The 10,183-nt window shown below is 40.2% G+C and overlaps 1 protein-coding gene across 1 annotated transcript; it reads left to right on the top strand.

The window, feature by feature from the left end:
• The first annotated feature begins 844 nt into the window (after positions 1-844).
• LOC147752727 (uncharacterized) lies at positions 845-1,939 on the top strand. Its single transcript, XM_086970778.1, has 2 exons — positions 845-1,258; positions 1,533-1,939. Exons 1-2 carry the CDS (start codon positions 988-990, stop codon positions 1,595-1,597), a joined length of 336 nt encoding a protein of 111 aa, XP_086826904.1. The 5' UTR covers positions 845-987; the 3' UTR covers positions 1,598-1,939.
• The last annotated feature ends 8,244 nt before the right edge of the window (positions 1,940-10,183 follow it).

Raw genomic sequence — 10,183 nt, 5'->3', positions numbered from 1 at the left:
GGGTGAGTATCAATACCCACAGCCCTGGATATGTATTCTGTCGTAGACTGGTCTTTCTATCTACATTTCATCTCATGTAGAACGCTTCTGTAGTCCTGTAAATCATAAAGAGCCATTTTGTACTCTTGTGTTTGGTTCATTGGCTCTATCAGATAAAACCATCCCCTTGAAGTAATACTAAAATCAGCTTCGTACTTCGTCCCAAAGCAACGAGCTCCAGAGTTTAGTGAATGAGAGCCTCACAGTAGCAGACAGACACTTCAGCGATGATTTCTGATCAAAAGCTCGTATTAACCCTCAACCTTTTTAGGCAATAACTATTGATATTGTTGTCTCCGTAATGGCACAGTGGTAACGAGTTTGTACGTTAAACTTATGATCATATGAGGCAGTGCAGCCTTGAAGCACGCCGTGCACAGACGTACAGCTCGTCTCGTTGTATAATTCGAGCTGTATGAAGCACTAGTCGACGGCAAGTACCGTACGTAGTTAGTAACATTTATGTTTTGTCATAAATGCGTCGTTTTCCACAAACTCTACCCTATCAACACCACAATAATGTCACACTCTTATACAAAACACAATACTAAGACCAGCTACAACCATACATTTTTTTAGCCACTGGAAAAATTATTTCTCTATGAATTCCTTGGAATATCGTATGGCCGCACAATGTTACGAATTTCGCTTTGGAAATAAACGCCTGGACGCTTGGTTTTGCGGGTAAAAGCCCTGGCTACTCTGTAACATTAAATCGATCAATACTGGTTTTGTATTGCCCTAAATGAGCAACTGTATAGCAAACGGTTGGGATACAGCCAGTAACACTTTACCTTCAAACGAAATAATTCCCGGACCAAATTCCCACCTGCTTCGAGTCTTTAATCCTTCAAACTAACATCATAGCGTATTCCAAAAGACAAATCACACTACAAGCAGTATCAATTACTCGTTAAACACAACCAACTATAGAAAAACAACCTAAAAATGCTAGGAAAAACGAAGTGCTCCCCTAGAAAAATGATCGCTGTCACAAAACGAGTTCCGCAAAGAGATTGCGCAAGTATGCGACGTCCGATGTTTCAGACGTCGTCGCCGCTTCAGCCGCTGCCTTCGGAGGCCGGACCCGGATTGCGTTGCCCTGACTATCCACTCCCGCCTTGTGGACCCCCACCGCCGATGATCGCCAGAGGTGCTGCTATTGCACAAGGGTCTGCAAGCGACCCTGGGTGCAGTGAAGGTCTCGCTACCCCAGGCAGTACGTGCCCGTCGCCGAAATCTATGGGTCAACCATCGAATATGAATCTAGTTGGTGCAAATCAGTCGGCTAAGACAGCCTGCAATGCCAGACCCCGGGGTGGCAAAGCAGGTGTTAACTTTTCACCTATGGCTGTGCGATCCCCATCGCAAGCGACGCGATCTGGTATTCTAGCTGAGTTTTTCTTCTTTCTTATAGTTATTCTCACGTTGGCTATTTATCTTTCGTTAATGACAACCTTTTCAATTAAAATGTTCGTTTCGGGTCACTACAGAAAGAATTAGCGCGCACGGTTCGACGGATCACTGCAGACGAGCGCGTTTCGTGGTTGCTTTTTGACTGTCTCTTGCTTCCTAACCCACCGATATATATCTTCATATTGATTTCGTGCGGCGTTTCGATTTGACCCGATACGGTTTACTTTTATGGCTGAATAGCCGAGAACGTACAACTGCGTGTTTATAAGGTTCTAGAGGAACTTTGATAGTCGACGAAAATTGTGCCGTCGTTCGACACCCTATATGAAGTGGATCTCAAGTAGAGTTTAGCATCAAAAACACTTCACACGCGAGAACACCGGTGCTTCGAATATCGCACAGAAAGTCATTCTCTGTCTAGAAAGTGGCATATAAGGCTAATAGGACAAATAAATGTGTATACTAAAGAGGATAAGTTGATAAACAGATGGGGTGATTTTGTGTGCAAGCTAGGTACCTACTAGAAATAAGGCGACATGTCTAATACATCGGTTAAAAGTATGTTAGTCAGATACACCTGATATAGGGAAAGTAGTACTTTGATGAATGTTATAGGGACTGGATATGGCGCTACCATAGCTGATCACTACGCGTCTCTCCTCTGATTGAGGAATCACTGAGATGTAGGAACGGCCCTACCTTGTCAATTACGTTAGGACGGAAAACGGAAATCTTTGTAAACCTTGATACATTTTCCAGTCTACCTTTAAAGTGATTTGTTTTACGGACCCTCCAATTGAATTTTTTGTTTAAAGACATTACCGTAATGTAGTCTCTTAATTTTAAACTCTCTCTTAATTAGAAACACTAGTGAGCCTCTGTGCGGTAATATTAAATAACCAATATACTCCAAACTCTTGTTTATGGAGAGTATCTAAGGTATTTTCTATGTCAAAACGACCTGGCTCATGTAAATTGGTTTTTCCTAACTGTAGCAAACTGCGATGCACTGACAAGTTGCCGTTACCAAAAAGCGCACTTATTTCCATATATATATATATATATATATATATAGACAATTATATACGAGGATCTTGTTTCGCTGATTTTTACTTCGAATGATCCTTCGTGAATCTTCGCGTGTTTTATTCGTTGTGTAAATATGGGCCATTGCAACTAAGTACCAATACCATACTATGGTGGGTTGACCCATAAAGTTTTATTTATTGCTCCCTATAAGACGATGCAGTGGTGCTGAGTTTGCTCGGAAAAGTGTAACATTTCGAAATTGCGCACAGACACTTCTTGGGCTTGAAGGAGTTGGCTATCGGAAACATCCCTACAATACAGAAAAATAGAACCACTCGTTAAATCATAAACATTAGGTTTTCATTGTTTCTGATGTTAAAGTTGAGCTATGAATTAGGCAACAGATGGAAACAGTACGTGGGTGGAGGTAAGGTTAACTTGACGTAAACGGGCGAGATATCTGCAAAAAGTCGGGTGTTATGGTCGCCAGTTAGCAAAAGCTGCTAGTGATGTGTGATTCGGAGTTGTTTCTAGAGTCGTTGTCTCAGCCTACCTATGTACGAACTGTAGACAGGTAGAAATGAATATTAGTAGTTGGTTTTTAGGTAAAAGGTAGGATTTTTGATGTAAAGGATGCGGGAAAAGTTGGGGAGTGGAATTAGGTTCTATTTTGGTTTAAAATACACTGATTATATTTTTGAGGTCCGGATGCTAACTTTGCGACTGCTACACCTCTAATAAAACGCGTGGAATATATATATTAGATATTATTATACGAATTATATAGGTATAGATGCAGTAATTGTATGTTAACGTCAGTAATAAATTATATTTTGAAATAAATTGAAGCTGACACTTGTTCTACAAAGATATCCATTAATATGCTTTGCTGATATTCTGCCAGGGCAGAAATTTGTCCACTTTTACTACCCTCAGTTTTTAACTAAAAGCAAGTAAACTTCAATACTGGTATTTCTGTTTAACTAGTCAGAGCGGACTCGTTATTGAATCGTCATAAAATAATAACAAAAAAAAAGAACGAAAAGCAAACAAACGTATGAAATAATTCAAGAATAACAGTTAACTTAAAATAAGCTAACGTACTCGTTATCAGAACTAGAGTAAGTCATCTAGGAAAACTATGGCGCTCATCAAGCCCAAATAGGCATTGTAAAAAAATATAAATAACAACAGCTCCACTATGTTTTTCCACCATATTAACATATTTAAACGAACGGGAATTGTAAGGTTGAGTTTATCACAACTGCTCTGAAACTATAGGGCAGGACCTCATCTCCGATTCGAATATTGCTCAAGTTCTATAACGTAACGTCAAAATGCCATGCGAACTAGCGAAGGGGCATACATATGTAAACAGGCGTATTTGAATATCATTTGAGCGTAATAGTTACAGTACCGAATAACGATATTTTTTTTTAACTTTATTAGATATACGTTGTTGATTATATTTCGTTACTAACAATATAATTCATGTTATAACTTGCTTGTCCAGAAACTGTCAACGTGCTCGGAAAATATCCAATAAATTCAACATTATGTATCACTATTCTTCATGTTTTTTTTTTTGTTAAAAACGTTCAGCCTCTCCTATTATATGTGCGACGGATTGTGTTTGCATTTACTTTGCTTGATAGTAATAATAATATATGAATTCTACACCGAATGGAGAGAAAGGATATATTATCTCGGTACAATTATATCGTATGAACGTGTTAAGTTAATATAATGAAACTGATGTCTCTGCTCAGAGAGACCGTTCAACGAAGGTTGCACGACGCGTGACGTCACATGGTACCTGATACATACTCCAGACATTCTGCATAAGGGCACGTATTGTCTGTCATATTAAAACCTAGTGTACCACATAGGATCGGGACCACAAATCTATGTCTTGTAAAACTCATAACTGTGTGTCGAGGGGTTTGTGTGACCCATTCAGGCTCCATTGGTCGCCACCCTCACCCTATAATAGTCAATATCGATTTCCGTCATTTTTCTCTTCCATGCATTGATAAACTGCAAAAAAGCAACGGTAGTGAGAAGTTCGAACTCAAGACTCGGATACTTCATAAATGGCTGTCTATCGCCTCGAAAATACATGTGTCCAACGACGAGCGATGCAGTTCAATGGCGGGCTATAAAAGCACAGTCCTAAATCGGTCAAGTTTTTCGAGTTGTGCCCACACCAGATACTCCCATATTTCATGGTCTCCTTAAGAAATTACCGGGTTCACTTTAATTTCGAACAGAAGCAATCCTAAGGAAAATCTAGCGGTTGGCCCAATAACTTATACAGGTCACCATCACTTGCCTTACTCTGTTCGTGATGTGCCCGGCAAAGGCTCAATCGTTCGTAGCTAGAATCACACCCAAGCACTCGAAACTGGCCTCTAAGTTCGAAGCTATTCTGCTTCAACAAGAAGATTTTTCATGCGAGGAATTTCGTGGCCTGCGTCTTGTCTATGTTGACTAGCAGCCTTGCCTCATCTACGTATAACGAGAACCGTACGAAGGCAAAAAGGCAAATCATTGAGCAGCAAAGAGAAAAACAGTGAATACAGATTATCATCCCGTTCTACGCCAGTTGGTTGGACGAACAGACCCATTACACCATCAATTCCAGCAAAGTTTTCCTGCAGAATCGTCCAGATCAGATACAGCATGTTCTGACAGACTGCACGTTGTGCAAGCCTTGTTAAAGTTCATTGTCACGGCACAAAAAAGTAGACACCATTAAGATGGCGTAAAGCGTCTGTTTTAATCGACAATGTACACGATGCACCTTCTAAAGTAGTGTGTTGCAAATATAAACATAAAATCAGCTCTAGTGAATTCAAGTTCCGGAATAAGTTTCCAGGAGGTTTCTCATCAGATAGAAGCAACTTTTCCTTGCGATCGCCCATGTCTGCACATACCTAGCAGAGAATATATAAAGTACGCCGTGAATTTACAATCGACCAAATGACGACTCTTTTTATATTCAAATTGAAGGCGTTATTCTATCGAATGTCTAGTTCCAACAATCCAGTCGTACTCTTTTATGGATCTTTAGTGTTCGCCAGGTTCAAGCGATGAGCTCTGCGCATGATTTAAGACATATCTGACCACAGTTCGACCACCTTCGTCATTCGCGGTCTAAACAAACGTATACGATTATGAAACCCCTACAACGTTACCCCTGTCGATCGGACTCAGCCCCGAAATCAGATCAATAGCGGTAACTTGCCACGCGACCATTATGCGAACCGTTTTTCGACCCCTCGACCATTAACAAGAACCGGGCTGGGCGTGGAGGGCGAGGGAGCGAAACCGCGCGCGCTTAATGTCACCCCGGTCTGTTAGCGATGCCTGCCTCGAATGCTGTTTCTCCTGCAAGAAATCGATGTGGGCAATTTTCCGCCAAATTACACGCCCAAACAAAAGGAGGCGATCAGAGACCGAGACAAAATGTACAGTTTCTATGCAGGATCATTCACATACGTAGCCTCGGCCTGTTTGCTGGCATGGAAAAACATCATATCGTAAACATTATCGAACGTATAACTCATGTATATAGATTGTATTTCAATTTATCTCAGGGCTTCCGTAGTATTATCTAGAGAGATTTTAAAGCCGAAATTTGTAGAGCGTTTCATCTAGGAAAAAAAAATTATGTCGTGTGCTCTTGACGTATGACAGCGTATGGAGTAATGTTATCGTACAGGACCGAAGTGAGGTCAGCAGGCAATAGGGTTTGTCGTCACGTGACTAGTTCAGGCGCATCTTAGACTGCTTTACTGTCACATATAAAAGCATTTAGTAAAACTTCGTAATGGACATCGTCCTATGATGATGACTTTTTCTATCAATCGTTGACTACGATACGGTCTTCTGGACCAAAGTAATTTAGAAATTAATCGGTTGACGGTTATATATAATGGTCAAGCTAACAGTAGAATCGAACGTTGGAACTTTTTATCTGTGGTACAACGATCTTTATTTCGTAGTACCTATAGATATTATACGGACAAGAAACAATAATGGACCTTCGGAACCTCTCGTGGTTCAACACGGCGTAGTTGTTGCCATTCGCTTTAACAAAAACAACAATAACTATAAATATATATATATAAATACCTTTTCGTCCGTAGGGTTGTTTGAATCTGCTGCCAGGCGTATTCTAAAAAACCGGCGTCGGCTTGTCCACGAAACCAATCGATTAGAGCAGATAAAGTACTCGATCATCCATAGCCAACAATGAGTGGAACTAGACCATGGTCCATGACATATTCATTGTTTACAGCCCTTTCGATGTTTATGTATACTGTATAATACAAATATACCAGATAAAATACTATACGGCATGATTCCTTCGAACGAGCGCGTAACAAGACTAGATCAGGCGTGAGCTCCAGCCTTTCAATGCGATTCTGTTGCTTTGTAAAAAGCTGAAGGACAATTACTTTTGCTGCTACGTCTAACATTATTTAGGCCTTATACCCTCTATGCGGATAGCATGTTTACTCGTCGAATTGATTTAGGATGGCCATGAGTCGCAACTGTGAGGTATAACTTTTCTGTCTGTGCCTTTTTTCCGTAGTCTTCCTAGCCCGTTTTTATTAGCTCAAATACGAATAACAAAATCACGCACGAATAGGACGCGTTTGTTATTGACAGCTAAACGGAAAACTTTGGTAAAACAGGAAGTCTCTGTCGCTAGTGTTTCAGTGGCTTATATTGTTTGGCGTTCGATGCAAACCCAGTTATAGGTTGCATCCAGTTTCCCTTCCCGAGTCTAGCTCGTTTGCTTTTCTGGACTATTTTGATGTTGTTTTAACAGGACTCGAAAGGTATCCTGTCCATGGAAGCGTAAACAGGACACAGAAGGACTATTCGAGATCGTTACAAATTCAGACCGCAGAACAGAGGCAGCGATATGACCGGTGAAATGGTAGCGTTTATAGACTTCAAGCAATGGGAACGTAGAGGCGTCTCAACTAATATCTACACTGGCGGAATTATTACTGTAGAATGGACAACTGTAATAGACGTTGATTTTGTATCATTTAACTTTAACGTAATGGAAATATAAGCATAGCCGATTACGGCGGTTGGGATCGATGAAGTTACCTTCGCTATGAATAGTTTACGTGCACTAAACAAAGGTTTGCAAGGGAAGAATAATGGGTTTTAACATCATACTGCGTCAAGCTTTTGATCACGTATTACCCTCGAAGCACTAGAGATCGTTCAACCTATGCTTATTTTTTAGACCGATTTTTAGCGTAGCTGATGTCTCATCTTTTATTTGCCCTGCAACCGCAATGTGCTTACTACCATTACGGAAGTCTTTATTTTTTCACGCCAAATATTCGATTCTACACAGTGTAGCCAGTTCGATTGAAAAAAATATCGCGCCACAGCTTCTGTAAATGCGCTAAGCGCTACCACATAGATACTTAAATTATTACAAGTCAGAATGAAGACTAGGTATAAAGTATATATTTGAGAGGCTTGTCCAACGTTTGTTGTGCCGTTTCGAGATATTACTTAATAACACGCTTTGTGTAATATAGATATTTGTTACGGCGAACCTATTAGCAATGATTCCTTCAGACGAAGTTCTAATCGCCTCAGCTATTAACTAGTCACCAGAAGTTAGGCTAAATTTCTACGAGCCTATAGCAGCGACTGCCTAAGGTATTTCCTGTTAGACCGCTAAATTTACTTTTGAACATATCTGGTGAGGGACTTGATGCTCTGATAACGGAAGCCGCAACTTTTAAGTTTTCAAACAGCTTCTTAACAAAATACAATACGCTATCCCTACAACTTTCTACAGTAACGCGATTCACTTAGGACATAGTTTGGCTGTAACGGTCAACATCAAACCTTAAAACGCAAATACAAATATACGTGCTCTCTAAATTGTTAGAGCTTCCAACTGCAACTATCAAGCCGTTGATTGACGACTTCGCCGTGGAAAAAGACGCCGATCCGTTAATCGGCTATACGGATCAGAAATAGATCGACTGAGCACGACAAATCGATGGTCATTGTTAACTTTGGGGCCGTTCAGAGGCTGTCGACAAAAAAAAGCTGTCTGCAGAATTCTTATGAAAAGCTACTAGATTCGCCAACGGGGTACCGGCAAGAGGGAAGTGATGGTATCTGAGCTGAGCTGAAGTTTCCCCTAGCTTGGTAGGTAAACAGTTCCAGATCAGGTACACTTGCCACAAAATGAGACATAAACGTATTATACTAACTGGTTTCAATTATATCGATAAACAGACGACATTGAACAGAGAAAATTGACAGAGAGCTTGAATGGCCATTGCATGGGTTGTATTCAGGTGAACATGAGTGCGATCTATTGATTATTTAGTATTCAAATACGTAGTAAATTGCGTTACTTCGGAAGTAAAGCAATCAAAATACGGAGCATATATGTGACACATCTGTCCTTGTCGGCGATTTGTTTTTGATGATTGTGTATATACAGCACCGTACAAACAGACTTGACCCTGACAGGGAAATTAATACAGATTATTTTATTGATTCTGCTTTGTCAGATACAGTTTCCTCCTAATGAAACTCAACAACATTTCCATTTGAGATATTTCGCTTATACTTGTTCGTTTAATAAACGGGTCTGTCAAGCCTAATGTACTACAGTTTGTCGCTCGTGAAGTTGACATCCGCGTTTCGATTTTTAACAAATGACTCAGACGTATGTAGCTATAGAAGATTGACAGAACTTTTATTTCGTTTTCATCATGTAGAATCTGTAAGAACTGGCAATCTATCTTTAGCTAATGTAACCAGTAAAAAAGAAAGAAAGGTTGCCTAATGTGGCCATATCTACCTGTGACAAAAATATCAATGGTTAGTTTAATATCCCCTAATGTTAAACGGTTACAGATGGCGCTTCAAACGATGGTCAGGTCTGTGTGGGTCTGCCCTAGCACTACACACCTGGAACTTGCGTAAATACACTTGCCGCACTAGCCATATGTTCTGTAAAAACGAAACTTCTAACTCTGCTCTAGCCGAATGACATATGGATGGGCTTCATGAATTCAATATAGAAAATTAAGACAATCTCGAGTTTTCTTAACCGAAGTTGATGTGGACAGCTAAAGTTAAGTTCGAAGAATACGCGAAATAAAGCATGACTTGAAACTTACATACACGTATTGTTTCAATCAGCACAAAACGCACGTATTTCCAAGGTCGCACTTTGAGAGATGCTACTATTTGGCTTTTCGCAGGTGTAACCAAACGCTGTTAATTTTCCTCAGTAAACTGAGATATCAGGCGCATATGTGTGAATCAGCTGACGCTGCCCTACATCGTGCATTACATAAAGAACAGCAGAAATATACATATATATGCATATGCTGTTATTCACGCATTCTGAGTCATAGCCTTAATCACACGCTGTTCTATATATCATAGTTTCCTTCCGAAGATGCCTAACCTTGCGGTAGCAGGCTACTTATGTTTGACAATTATTTTACGATCTTTGACCATACTGACCTTAAATACACTCCATAAATGTTTTCCTTTCCTTATTTAATCACGCTTGCCGTGCAGTACACACGCCCTCATTTTTCAAAAACTCGCGCCAAAATCATGATTTGAATCACGTGATTTTCATCAACCTGATCACAAGGCATATACCCTGTTAAATGCCACC

The sequence above is a fragment of the Varroa jacobsoni genome, unplaced genomic scaffold (assembly GCF_002532875.2).
Source record: "Varroa jacobsoni isolate VJ856 unplaced genomic scaffold, vjacob_1.0 scaffold_1048, whole genome shotgun sequence".
Taxonomy (NCBI): domain Eukaryota; kingdom Metazoa; phylum Arthropoda; class Arachnida; order Mesostigmata; family Varroidae; genus Varroa; species Varroa jacobsoni.
The sequence above is the reverse complement of the archived record's forward strand: the minus strand, read 5'-3'. Positions and strand labels throughout refer to the sequence as shown.

What these genes read in the sequence shown, in the direction of transcription:
- LOC147752727 (XM_086970778.1), top strand. Translation starts at nt 988, where the DNA reads ATGCTAGGAAAAACGAAGTGCTCCCCTAGAAAAATGATCGCTGTCACA. An exon ending in AGGTCTCGCTACCCCAGGCA is followed by an intron (nt 1,259 to 1,532) that starts GTACGTGCCCGT and finishes GGGTCACTACAG; the next exon opens with AAAGAATTAGCGCGCACGGT.